Source organism: Asparagus officinalis, chromosome 1, assembly GCF_001876935.1.
Source record: "Asparagus officinalis chromosome 1, Aspof.V1, whole genome shotgun sequence".
Lineage (NCBI taxonomy): Eukaryota > Viridiplantae > Streptophyta > Magnoliopsida > Asparagales > Asparagaceae > Asparagus > Asparagus officinalis.
Genome location: NC_033794.1, coordinates 102847465 through 102862063, shown reverse-complemented (window position 1 = coordinate 102862063; position 14599 = coordinate 102847465). Strand labels below are relative to the sequence as shown.

The window sequence follows — 14599 nt, the reverse complement described above, 5'->3', positions numbered from 1 at the left end:
GGATCGCGGGGGGCGGGGAAGAACGAGGGGGAGGGGGAAGAGAGGGAGAGGAAGGAGAGGAGCTATATTGGATTGTATTTGAACTTATTTTGTTAAAATTTGTAACTTTTATGAATTTTCAAATACTATACTTTTGTGAATCAGTTATTGTTCATATATGTACTCTTTTTTAGTGTTGTTTGATTCGTGCGTGTTTAAATCATATATATATTGTAGTAATTGTTGTTAACAGGTAAATAGTTATATATATGAGTTAAAACAGGTAAATGTATACAAAACATGCACAACACAGTAGCCTGTGCGTGTTTAGTAAAACCTGCAGCTTCACGGGAGTTCAACTCCCGTGAAGTTGCAGTGTAAAATTCCCAGAGAGCGATTCTCTGGGAAATTTGGCCTGTAACTCCATGGGAGTTCATTTTAACACTCTAACAGACTTCACGGGATTTCAACTCCCGTGAAGTCTGTTGTGTTGGTAAAACTTCATGGGAGTTCAACTCCCGTGAAGATTTTTGAAGAAATGAAACTTCACGGGAGTTGAACTCCCGTGAAGTTAAAAAAAATACTAAACTTCACGGGAGTTAAACTCTCGTGAAGTTTCGTAATTTTTTTTTCCAGAAACCGACCTAGTTTCAGCGACAGGACTAAAACCAGGTCGCCTTTTATAATTAAGTTTGAAATGGGTCGTTTTTTACAAATAAAAGTCCAAATAGTACTATGTCCAAAATTTGTCCATTGTTTCTTGGTAGGTACATCTCCTAATTTTCTCGTGGCTTATAAATCAATTATTTGTTGGCAGGTTCATCTCCTAATTATATCTCAAGCTTACCAACCACAATAGGAAGAAGACAAGTCATCAATTCTCAACAATCTACGCAAAATCCACCCGTCGGATTTAGATGTTGGTTGTTCCCGTGTCTCTGTTATCTTCTTTCTGTGGGGTTCGTGAAACTCAACTCTGCAACTGCCACAACCACAATGATTGGAGTTGATGAGAGAGATAGAGAAATGAGAGAGGAGAGAGAAAGAGAGAGAGAGAGAGGGGAGAGAGAGAGGGAAAAGGGCCCAAAAAGTCAAGAATGTAGAAAAGGTAGAAGAGAGAAGTGTGCTTGTTGGCCCATAGTTATTTGTTTGCTACCTACATTCATCCACCCACCAAGCGTCTTTCCATCTCTACAAAGTCCACACTGCTTCTACTTCTTCTTCCTCCTCTTGTGGGTTCTCGGGTTTTTTGGCTTCTCTCTTTCTCTCTCTACTCATTCTCCTAAGGTATAGTTTCCCTTTCGTTTGGTAATTTGGTTACAATGTTGAGATGTCTTTGTTAGGGCAAAGCCTAATTTGGATGACCCTTTTTATTATTTTTGCAAAATTGTGTAGGGATTATGTGTTTTGCTGTGTGCACTTGGCTTTATTAGATAAATTGTGCTCTGCATCTGGACACCATTATGGCAAAATTTTAGTGTTCACCTTCTTGTTTCTTATTTGGTCATTTGGATCACATTGTGGGGACTTGATTGTTAACGGTTGGTTTCTTAGTGCTTTCAATTAGGATTTGGTGGATGAATGCATTCAGCATTCTGATGCCCATGGCTGATTCGTGACAGATTAATGTCAATTATGATCCTTCCGTTCGAAGATCAAATTATGAACATTCTGCGATTTATTTTCTGAAATTGTTTGGTGTTCTCATTTGTTTTGATAGTTAAGAGGCAGATCACTGTGTAGGGCTTGTCATTGATGATGCTTATAAGTCTGTTTCTGTTCCTTGGATTGGGAACTTAAGGATCTCCAGCTCTAGAATAAGTTCGTGCAAGGAAATTCGAATCGATATGTGTTTCAATTGCCAAAATCTTATATTTCATGAGATTTTGTTCATCATCATTAACCTTAGTAACTAATTGTGTTTAGAATTCAAAGAGGCCAGCCACCTAGTCCTACTTTTTGATAGCTTACAACTCAAATATGGAGATGTTTGACATATTAGAAGATTTTGTTCCTCATCTGTTGTGAATTTTGTCTTGTATATTCCTTTGTAGTATTGTAACAATGTTATAAATCTTGTTGTCATTAGTTAGATTAGGCAAAGACAAATCATACCGTTTACTTAATGCATTTGCAAATAATGGTGGTCCTTTAACAGGTCTAAGTTATACGCTGGTATAGCCAACCCAAATTGCATCTCAAGAGAATGGGTTCTGGAGATTGGTTTAAGGCAATCATCGGTCGTAAAAAGACAAAGCAGCAGCAGTCTAAGAAAATCAAGGTGAGACGTTAATTTCAATGGTTAGTACATCTTAACTCTGATAATTTACGGAAGTTGTACATCAATATCATGTATGTTAGTATCACCTGCAACGAAGCTTAAATGTAAACTTATATGCCGTCCCTTTTATGCAAGTAACTTACCGTTGAATTCTGTATGAAATATTATTTAATGATGTATAAATACTTTTCTTTTTCTGTGAATTCTGCACAAGCAAATTGCTCAAACATAGAAGATAGTATACTATGTAATCTTAATATCTTAATATAATATGAAGTTAATAATATACAACATAAACTATTTGAAGATTGATCAAAGTAGAACGTTCAATATGGAAATTTATCACTCTCTTGATTTAGGTGTATGTTTGGGTTATCATATTTTGGTACAATGTGGCAGCTGAAGTAGAAAATTCCAACTACCAACTTGAGACTTATCAAGTCTTTATATTTATGTAGTATTTTAATACAAACTAATGAGAAGAGGGACTCATATTCCCATTAAGTGTGACCAATTTTTCCCAGTAACAGTTGTTCTATAACCAATGCAATGGATGTTCAATTCTAGTCATCTTCCACCAATTCAAACATAATTGTATCCATCTACTTCCAATAAAAAAGTTGCAAATATGATCCAACCTTTCAGGCCCACAGTGGTGATGTAAAATAAAACCATATTGCTATGTCCTCTCGCTTATCCCTTTTAACCATAAAAATCTTATTAGATATCAATGTCACTAATGCATACACATGCATCTGATATTCATAACGCAAATTATGTCTAACTTTGACTGAATAACTAGCTAATTTCTTTTTTTTATATGAATGGGCATTTAAAAGCCAGATAGCAGAGTACTTATAGCTAGTTTGTTGACTCTCATAGAAGTTACATGGCATTGTACAGAAGAATCACATTGTTATTTTATGGCTAGTTAAATGCCTTGCGATAACTTTCTCATATGATGTCAATTTATACTTTAGAAAGTTGAGTTCAATGAAGAAAGATTTTTCAAGAAATGTACAAGATACTTGATTGAGCTCCACCAATATCATTTGGGTCTCTGTCTGAAAATGCTTGTATGAAACATCATTCCTACCACTCTATAAAGAGAACTTGTGGAATTGTTTAGATGGACACAAATACCCAGATATATTTCTTCTTTAATAACCAACCAAGCACTTGTGGTGCTTTTATTTCTCATTCATGCTGCATTGACCTTCATCCAGCCCTTTTTTTCTTGTTTCCTACTGTACATTCTAAACAAAATCTTCATGAGGTAGGATATGTCTTCTTACATCTATCTAAAAGTGACTGCTGGCAAAGTGAAGGAACATAGAAATTCAGAATGTTGCTTGAGAATCTCCTCATCAATGCCTAATCAGTCTATTAGTCCAAAAGTTCTTCGTTCACGATTCTAATGAGTGTAGTTTTATCTTGTGCATACACTCTTCTAACCGATAAGAGACATGAATATGGAATGGATGAATTTTGCCAATTTATGCTGAAAAGAATGTCATGGTAGTTTTACTTTGTATGGTATGTTTCTAACTTCACAATTTTAGGTTCAAAGTTGGACCTTGTGTCTATATTGTCGGTTTCATCAGTTTGATGATCGTCATTGAAAAACAATGAACTCATGGTTTGCTATTATCTGCCTTGGCACAGGGGCCTTCTAGTGAACGATCAAATGCATCGAAGTGGAGAAATCATTCCAACAGTAAAGTTTCAAATGCATTATGTAATGGTGCATCTAGTGGAAACCCTGAAGATCTTAGATTGACTCTGGAGGATAGAGCTGCAAGGCGAATTCAAACTGCATTTCGAGGATTTAGGGTAAGTTATTATTATTAATATATATATATTATATATATATATATATATATATATATATATATATATATATATATATATATATATATATATATATATATATATATATATATATACTTTTATGGGTTAATCTGAAAGAAGCTGTGGTCATGATACAAAAAAGAGCCTGATTTGATTGAAATAGTTCATCGGGTGATTGTTGTATATGTGGTTACTATTCGCCTGCTGTTCTAATCTTCTATATATGTTCTTTACCCCCCCCCCAACCCTGCCCCTCTCACCCCCCCCCCCCCCCCCCAAAAAAAAGCCAAAATGTAAAAAATAAAACAAAAAATTAGATCATTGTCATTATCATTATGTAAGCTTCTTTCCTTCATAATTAACAAGGCTCTTGTCAACTTGAAATCGACCCTCTCTTAATTAGTGTCAATTTTCGTACCAAGTAAACTATGGATAAGAGAGGGGTTTGCTCATAATCCTAAATGACTACTTGTCTATTTTTTTTCTTTCCTTTGTAAAAGATAAAAAGATAAGGTAAAATAAAAGCAAAAAACGTATGCAACCTAGCTTGCTGCAATTTGATACTAGAGTTGTCATTTTAACAAGATAAATACATGTAATACTGTTGATGTCAGTTATCAAACAAGGGGTTTGTGTGAGGATTATGAGAGTGTTAGGTCCTCAAACTCCTTCAGATGACAGGTTCTAAGGTTTACTGTTCTTCCCTGCACATAAAGAGCTCATAAGAGGACGGAGTTGAGATCTCCGGTTACTCCTCCGACGATCAAGTCAGTAATTGATCTTAATTGGAAAATATAGAGATAGAGTAATTCACAGTTGCATGAAAACTAGCCTTTACCATATACAATGTTGCTCCCTTTGATAGTGGATTGGAAAGGCAAAAAGGTAACTTGGGCCGAGTCCAGCTAGGCAGCTGAGTCGGCAATCATCGTTCAGGTGTCGGCCATGAAAGAGAGTGACTCATCTGGTCATATAATAAGGGAACAACAGCAGGTGCTTGGCGCTAACTAGGTCCGATGAGTCATAAAGACTATGGTGGCTAGAGTAATGATGATTTGTCAAAGCAGTTAATGCAAGAGTAGTCGGCTAGCGAGAGTTTCGAGATAACTGTCATTTCTCTATTTGTTTGGTTAAGAGCCGACTAGCACCACCTTTTAAGTCGGCTACGCGAGTGGTCGGCTGAACAGTAGGCCGTGTACGAGTCGATTTGGTGGGTTGGCTGACAAGTACCGTCTTTTGACTCGGTTACGCAAGTTGTCGGCCGATCGAGTCGGCCACAGAAATGGCTTGAGTCGTCTCGATTAGGGGTTTGTTTGATTACGTGCAGGGACACATGTCAGCGTCTTAATGGAGATTTATACTTAGTGATTTTTAGGTCGTAACAATTACTTATCATTCTAAATAGTAGCTCCCTCACTTCTCTTAATATGGGCCAAAAAATTCTTCTAAAAATATTTGTGTTATATCCTTGAACATGTGACCTCGTTGCCCCAAGTTAAAAACCAACTCTCTACAAGTTTAGAGTCATTGTTGTTAAATGGAAAGAGGATATCCTCTTTCCTCGAGGAAGATGAAGTTTTGAAGGAATTAAAGCATTAAGCCAGTTGTTCACTTTTGAGGCTTTTAAAATCATCCTTGTTAAGGACAAGAAGGCTTTTCCATCATGATTGAGGGAAGCTGAAATGAAAAAGAATGGTGAATTTGATTGTTGAGAAGGCATAATTAAAGATCAAACGTAAATAAACAGTGTCGTTTCTGGTCTTTCATTCGGATTGATATAGAATTGTTCTGGCTTTAGTGAGAGAATTAAATGGAATTTTTATGTGGGTGACCATAATGTTAAGCGTCCTAAACTATACAATGAGCATTGAGATACATGTCTTTTCGATATGAGTCAAGAAAGTTACAATTTAGAAAGCAAGGACATACACATGGGACAAACAATTTGTCATAATAGATCCTTCAAAAGTAAGATTTTAAGGGAGAAAAAAGTAAGATAAAGACACAAAAACATGAGTGTTTCCGTGTGTGCATGTATACATCCATACATTGCACACATCAAACTTCAGTAGTGATCAAGGCCTATTTTATGAAGATAGTAACACAAAACAATGTCACCGTGATTTAAATATATAGCTTCTTGAAATAAATCAAGATGAGAAATTTAAAAGTCCAATTCAATACCCTGATCTAATACATGCTTATGGTGCTTGGAACATGTTCATGAGGTGTTTAGTATTAATATATCTCATCTCTAAGGTTCTCTTTCTACTCTTAAGCAACACATAGCTCCAGATATTTGATGTACAACTTTAATTTTATTTTAAAGCTGAAGTACCTCCCATACACATTTTTAAACTTATGCTAACTCCATTATGCTTCCGATATGCTCCATACATGCCGCTGAAGTATCATTATTGTCCAACATCTGTTGGAAAAAGACATGGGGCTCTACTTTGACTTCTTGTGCTTCCTAGGTTACAATAAACTTTTTAAAGTGACATGCTAACAAAATCATGGGTAAATTGTATAATGGATATTGCATTCTTAACTTTCTTTAACCGGAAACTTTTCTGGTTGCAGAAGCAAATTTGTAAAAAGTAGGTATGAAGAAATGATAATATCTTGTATGAGTGACTATCTCTGTTACCCGGTTTTCTAGTCTTATTGATGGCCTAGGTTGCATGGGTACGGGTACGAGTATTGGTGTGGCTACGGGTACGAGCACGGGATACAGTAAATTTGTAAAAAGTAGGGTGCAGGGACACAACTATATATATGCATGTTATGTATATTTATATGTATTAAAATTAATAATTTACATTAGATCAATATGTTTTTTCATGGCCTGGGTTGTGGGTACAAGTACCGGAACGGGACACCACAAATTTGTAGAAGGTAGGATACGGGGACACAACTACATGTTTTTTCATTTACATAAGATTAATACACAAGAAATAGATTTAAAGTATAGAATATACATTTAGAAAATGTATGAGGAGTGTTTTAAATTAAATCATGTATTATATAATTGAGTATACGCCCAAATAAACATACGCATATATTCAAGAAGTGTCCAAGAGGTTTGGGTATGGGTATGGGTGTGGGTACTTGTCAAGTACGGGTACGGCTTCCTAATAGAAGTACCCAGGTAACATAGTTCACGACATTATCTGAACATGTGAACACAAATGTATGTTATCTGTTATATGTTACCAAGATAAATTTAAGCTGCAGAGGGAGATAGGAATGACTCTTAAGCAATCGGCCATCGGTGCTTCAACGGCATGACCAATATTGTAGGTTTTCCTACCTGTCAACTTTCCTTATGGGATGTGGAAAACATGCTCACTTTTCGACAGTTAAGTTGGCTTGTAATTGTAATTGTACGTCTACTTGTAAGTTGATGTGAGATTTACAATTGGTCATAAATTTTGGTTAATTCTCCAAGTTTCGCCATCTCTTTTTACGGTTATTCTCCATGCTAAACCCCATTTTCATGGAAAGGCAATGATGGTGATACGGATGTACTAGCAAATGAACTTATAAACTGTTTTTATCATGGTGAGAAAACATATATAGATCTGAAATTAGTTCATATCGATTACATATATGGCATGATAAGAAAATAGGAAATTAATAAGAAAAATATATACAAGCTTGAAGGATAATGATTGGATACTTCAGATTTGGTAAAATAACTGTAAAGGAATTAACATATTGAATATAGCATATTCTTAAGATTTAATCACATCACTTAAGTTAGGTATTAACTATAAACCTTACAAGTTTATGATGCTGCAACTCACAAAGAAGATATGTTTCAGCACAGTAATATTTTGTTGAGGGGATTATACGTGTCAACTCCCTGTTAGCGGAGATAGTTATCTGCTAGACAACTTCCTTTGATTTCTGGAAAAGTAAGGCGGCAGGCGGGTAGGTATAGAGAATAGGGAATCTCACTAGCCCCCAGCATATCACGAGAGGATACCGCCCGAGGTGAGCTTAATAGCCAAGCTCTCTAGATTGGTTTTAATTTGTCCTGATTCAGCAAAAAATTCATTGATCATCGTCTGAGATGGACTAGATTTTCAGCCACACGGCATTCTCTGCTTGACACCCCTTGTAATATTTATTTAATGCATTACAAGAGACCATGTCCAAGATAGAAAGAACCAAGGAAGAACCAAATAGAGAGAATCTAAGAGGCTTAGTGGAATAGATCTTCCATACATCCTAAGCTATTATGTAATCAACAGTAGCATAAATTATAAAGTATAGTCTACAGATAATGACATTTAATTCAACAGTTTCCCCTTTGCTGTATTATATAGGTTCTTTCCTCGAGTTATGTGATTAGTGTGGGTTAAACATATCTTCCTATATAACCCTTTAAAATCAAGGACAATAACAAATTTTAAATGTTTGCTTACATCCTCTGCGTGTTAATGGAATGAAGGAGCTATTATGGTATGTAATAGTTTCTGAGCATTAGTAGGTAGGACACATTCCAGTTACTATTTTTGGACCTCATCTGTTGATACTTCTTTCACGTGTGTTACTCTTATGTCAGTCTGAGTGATACTTATTTGTGCTTGCAGGCAAGAAGGGCGTTGCGCCGTTTGAAAGGGTTACAGAGACTACAAGTCATTGGCCAAGGATATTCCATAAAGAAACAGACGTCCACCACTTTGAGCTATGTCCAGTCCTGGAGCAAAATACAAGCAGAGATTAGAACACGACGTGTTTATATGGTAACAGAAGGGCGCATCAAGCAGAAAAAACAAGAAAACCAATTGAAACTGGAGGCTAAGCTTCATGACATAGAGGTAACTCTCACAAATTACTTTTTTTAGTCTCTAGATTGTTACCGAAACTTATATTTTATGTATAAAACTGATGTGAAACTTCCGAACTACATACTCATGGAACTGTGTCCTCATAGATTGTATTGTTGATAAGTTTCTTATTTTGTAGTATATACAAACTTTGTACAATTCCTTACCCCTTCAATGGTGGCATGTAAGGACGAGTGTATAACAGTTTACCACAAAGCTAGTTTCTGACTTTTCTTTTTTATCTGTATTTATTGTCTAAATAACTCTAGCTTGCATACTGTACACGTTCTTCAAGCTTAAACTTACATTTCCGTTGGATTGCATGCTAACGTAGTTAGGTGCGCAAATTTGGAGAAAACCAACTTCACCTTTCTTTCTTTCTTTCTTTTTTTAAAGCATGCATCGGCTTGAGTTTAGACATAAGCTATAGAGGGATTAGGATCAAAATCACTTCAAATCGCTATCATCTGAATTAAATTTAGAAACTTATTTCTTAAAATCTTTCTACAAATGCATTTATCCAGACTTTGAATCAAGTTCATAACTGCATTTACGGGCACAATTGTTGCCTGTTGATTTCATCAGGTGGATTGGTGTGGTGGTTCTGAAACAATGGAAGAAATCCTCTTCAGGATACAACAAAGAGAGGAAGCAGCAGTGAAGCGTGAACGAGCCATGGCATATGCATTTTCTCATCAGGTCTATAAACCATTAATAATAAATAGAATAGGCATAAGTATCATGTAAACACAACACTCATCAACCTTTTTATAATTTTCTATAGTGGAGGGCTAACTCCGGTCAAGGCCAGCTATCATATGAATTCGGAGATGGTAACTGGGGATGGAGCTGGACAGAACGGTGGATTGCTGCTCGTCCATGGGAGACGAGGCTCCCTGTTCAACCAACGAGCCCCAAAAAAAGCAAGGTGGATAAAAAAACAAATGCAAATTCTTCGAGAGTGCTGACTCCAGTTAAAACTGCAGCTACCAATGGTAAAAGTTCAGCAAAGAGAATACTACATAAACCAATGGATGAGAAAGCAGTCCCACAAGAAACATGTCCAAAACCAGCGGCAACCTTATCTCATCCGAAATCAAAGTTGAAGCAGGATCAAAACCGTCCTCCCCCACAAGCAAGTGGAATTGCTGTTTAAGCTCAAGAAGGTACATACCCGTGATTGTTAATTAAATTTACTGTTTCATGAAAAATAAAAGGCCAACAGACAGTTACTACCTGTAATTTGTTATTCATCTGATGTATATAGGCATTGTATTTTTCCTGTTTGTTGTCATTATAGTGTAAGATTGGTGTCGGAATTATACCTGATTGGGATTGGTTTTTTGTTTGGTTCTTGCATATAAGTTGTGATTTACTGCAAACCTGATACTTTTTTCACCTGATGTGTTTTGAACTTAGATTTTGTCTTGTAGCATCTTAGCTGGAACAGATATCGATGGGTGTCTGGATTCCAGCATATATTAGCTGGGTGTATGTGGATAAATCATAAAGTCGTTATCACCCATTATTTTTCTTTGCTTTGAAGTCACCCATAGTTGGAATGTTGGTTATGTGGATGATTTGATTTTTTGATGCGTTCACTTTTCTATGTTATCGACTAAGATGGTTGTCGCTTGATCCCATCTTCCCTTAAGTTTGGAGACACCGAGATGTTGGTACCAGACTGATCTTTTGACGTTTGTACATATTGGCTTAAACTTGTGACCAGAAACAATGATGTAAATTTATATGGAAGTGTTAATTTTAGAAGCCTGACAAGAGATCTTTGTTGATGTTGGAGTTGCTCAACTACCAACGTTTATCACAAATTGCAGCATTCAAGTTTCTCTTTTAACTTGTGTGTGTGTCTTGAGCAGTTAACATGCAAATATATGAATACAGGTATTGGTATGAATTAAGCGGGTTTCTGAGAAACATAACTCTAAACTCTATACTTTTGTACGCATCTTCTGTTTCTTTAGTAGACCTATGCATCATTTGTTTACTGATGTAGTATCTCTTTTACTGACTGTGATGGTCATTTAAACGTCAAGCCACATAAACCTTGGCGTCTTCTGTGTCGTTTATATTTCTCCCACTGTTAGTAGTGCATCTCTAACAGGTCCAGTGTTCTTAGTATATCCTACTCTCTGATCAATTTTCTCGTATTTTAGTTGCAATTTCAGGTATATGTATTATACGCAAAGGTCGTGAAGTCAAGATTAGACATGCTTGGATGAATATAGCGAACAATAGTTGACAATGATCTCCTTTTATTACATTCAATTATCTGGTGTCGTACTTGCAATAGTTACTAGTGATAAATTTGAGACCTGTGCAAGCTTATGCATTTTCTTCATAGCGTTAATATTTACAGTTCAGTATATGGCCAAAAATTACACCGTGTAAAATTATCTGTACCTGCACACTGCACATAGCCTCTGCCTCCTTCATGTGAAGGTTCATAGCTGTAATCTGATCAGAGAAGTTTTTTTGCTGTTGTTATTTAGTGTGCATCTATGTTCATCTTCAATAAGTTCACTGTCCTGCATTTTTGTCCCTTGTGGGCAATGTTGCAGACGTTGCTCACTGAAGGGAAGCTTAGCACTTTCTGCTATCTTCACTCGGTGCTCAGATTTGAAAACATAAAAATTATGGTTCTGTAATTCTCAACATTTTCACCGAGGTAAAAAAANAAGAAAAAAAAAAAAAAAAAAAAAAACTCCAGGGGAGTACAGAAAACCCCTGTGATCTCTAGGAATGACAAAAATATCTCCTTAAGACTTTACATGTAACATTTTCCTCGTCCGTTCAGTTTCTAGTCAAATAATCTTCAGTTTTTGACATAATCATGGGAGTACAGTAATCATCATATAATTTTAACCCAGATTCCAGATCCAAGTTTAACTTCGTGGAAGGTGCTCGTGTGAATCTTGCCAATCTTAGCGGGATTTTTTGTAATCTAGCCTTGGATTAGTAGTTACATCTAGATACGATGAGGTATATGATGTACGGCACTCTAGAGTCTGTGTATTTACATAAGTAACTCTAAAATTACTGATTGTAAGTACACGGGCCACCCTGGTGTCAGTTTGTTTTAGTTACCCATATACGTACGCAAGGCAGAGTTTAGGCGTATCCGTATAATTACACAATACCACATGATACCTGGATGTAATTATTCGGGTATCTTTTACCAAAGTGTTACTTGTATGGGCGCTTGAGCTACCTCCCACTAGCGTAGATGTCTCCATGCCCTAAATCGGCTGGCAAGCGGAGTGCAGGTGACGCTGCATGCCGAGTCTCGATCGCCATGAGATCAAGGGTAGCTGATCATGTGGGGGCCCACCATACCTCAGCCCGCAGTGATGAGGGCCACCGACCTAGGTGAAATTTTTCTGCTGCTGGCAGCTGTGCTGGGCTAAAATCGAGTTAATTGGTTCGAGAGATCATAACTAGGGAGAGGTTAATGCGCGTTTTGAGTTCAGGTAGTGCAGACTGGACGCTTATTGATCCAATTCAAGCAGCAGATCTTATCAGCTCAATTGTGGCAAAGGAATCAATCTCATTGAATTGAGTGGGGGGTTGCTCCTTCCCCCCCACCCACTTTTTTTTAAAAAAATCAAGGGATCTTGTGCAAATTTTGATGTGCATGTTACTGAGATGCTGGTAAATTAATGGGAAGTGATTTTGATGTTTGTTCCTGACACGTGTCGTAGCATCAAATGCTAATGCAGGAATGAATGCTGCTTCGAAATATCTGAATTTTTTTTTTTTAATTTCTGCCAATAGCTAATAAGGTTGCTATCTGTGAACGACTTAAGCGGTAGATGGAGGAAACTGTCGTGTTTCGTTTCTATTGAAAATGACAGAAAATGCATTCATTTCCCTCTTTTCTTACCAATTTTTAATAGACTTATCCTATGAGCTACATTCTGGTTTCAAGTTTTGATTTGCGTATCGGATGTTTCGATGGTTTATTAGATTTCTCATCTCAAGGAATGTGTTAGTTTAATGACTAGTTTTTTGGTTATTCTCTTCCAATAGCACTACAAAAACTTTTCATTTGTATCGGTCTTTTTGCTAGTTAGTATCAATTAATTTACCGTAATTAGTCAGTAACAATAAATTAGATTGCATTAGCAGGCTTTAAAATACAACGCGATGCGATGAGAATTAGGGGTGCCAAACCGTATCCGTATCCGAGGAAATATCCGTAACCGTATCCGTTAGGATACGAATATGGTTACTCAAATCTATTACCGATAGGATATGGTTGCGGATATGGTTTTATAGTGAAATATCCGTATCCGTATCCGAAAAAATCCGAATACATATTGGTAATACTCTTACGATAGTTTCGATTCTTAGATTATGGATTTGTGGTTAATTTTGATGATCAAGATGTCTAATCTTAGCTTTTCAATCATAATGAACATATTAACGAACTCTTTTTGTATCACGTGACTATATTTTTCTGAATACTATCTAGTTTTCTCATATACTTTTTGTATCCGCATGCATATCCGTTTATATATCCGCATCTATATCCGTAACCGTATCCGATTTTGGCGGATATGGATATGAATTTTTCTTACCGACGTATATCAGTATCCGTATCCGTATCCGAGATGGGTAAGCGGATATGGATATGGTAAGTGCCATATCCGAGCCGTATCCGCTCCGTTAACACCCCTAATGAGAATACATAGGTGTCAGCAAATACTTCAAATATTGGCGAAGGGGGGTGGATATGCGTTTAGGTTCAGATTTTAATGCGCTTTTTTTAATAAAAAAAAAAGACACTGATTCTGATTCCCTGCATTCTAAAGATCATAATGGCAACGAAAGAACCCACATAAGAGAAACTTCACAGAGAGACAAAGGGCAATGCAAAAAAGAGAACATAAAAAATAGTAACAGCTGGAAGAAAAAGTTAAACCTGCAAAGTCTTCAATCTTCCTTTTTTATCTTTTTCTTTATGAAATGCTCTTCTTTTGCCTGCAGCAAGAACAGTGAGCAATTAAAATAAAGTGGGGTAGAAGGAAGGAAGGAAGGAAGCAATCAAAGATTGCTGCTGTCGAGGGGAAAGAGACCTATCCTCAGCAACTGCAAATGGGATAAAGATGTGTAATCATCAAAGTCTCCATTATTAAAACCGACCTTTTTCGGTCGGTTGCCTTGTTTGAGGAAGCTGCAGCAGGTCTCATCATCTACAGTGGAAAAAATCGCACCTATGGCTACATTCTCTCTTCAGGAAGAAGAAAGGAAGTAAAAGCAACACCCATCCCCTCGTCAACATGAAAACACTACCCGAAGGACTTTTATTCATTCTTCACACGAAAAGCCCAAAGCACAACAGGACTCTCACGAGCCCCTTTGACAAATGCCCAAACGGGCAAAATGTCACAACAACAGCGGCAGCGGCACAAACAAGCAAACATCAAGCAACGACTAAAGCAAGCAAATGGCTCGTAGAGCCTAACAAAACTAAGCGAAAAAGCAAAGACGAAGAGCTGAAGTGCGTGCCCAAATTCGGCGAAGGATTTGGGAGCAAATTCAGTGATGAGAACCAGAGGAGGCAGAGGACGGCTTGCCGTCGTTCTCCTCCTCTTCGCCCTGAATCCGGGCTGGGATGCGGAAACCCGAG

At 36.9% G+C, this 14599-nt stretch overlaps 1 protein-coding gene and 1 pseudogene across 2 annotated transcripts; one reads left to right on the top strand and one right to left on the bottom strand.

Moving 5' to 3' along the window:
- LOC109828820 (protein IQ-DOMAIN 1) lies at nucleotides 1065–10347 on the top strand. 2 transcript variants are annotated; one of them, XM_020395765.1, is made up of 6 exons: nucleotides 1065–1266; nucleotides 2138–2260; nucleotides 3926–4093; nucleotides 8713–8940; nucleotides 9535–9648; nucleotides 9734–10347. In XM_020395765.1, exons 2-6 carry the CDS (start codon nucleotides 2186–2188, stop codon nucleotides 10103–10105), a joined length of 957 nt encoding a protein of 318 aa, XP_020251354.1. In that variant the 5' UTR covers nucleotides 1065–1266; nucleotides 2138–2185; the 3' UTR covers nucleotides 10106–10347. The 2 variants fall into 2 exon arrangements, with proteins under 2 accessions (XP_020251354.1, XP_020251355.1); XM_020395766.1 differs by lacking the exon at nucleotides 1065–1266 and having other exon boundaries at nucleotides 2146–2280.
- Nucleotides 14247–14599, bottom strand: part of LOC109838440 — a 1611-nt pseudogene continuing 1258 nt past the window's right edge.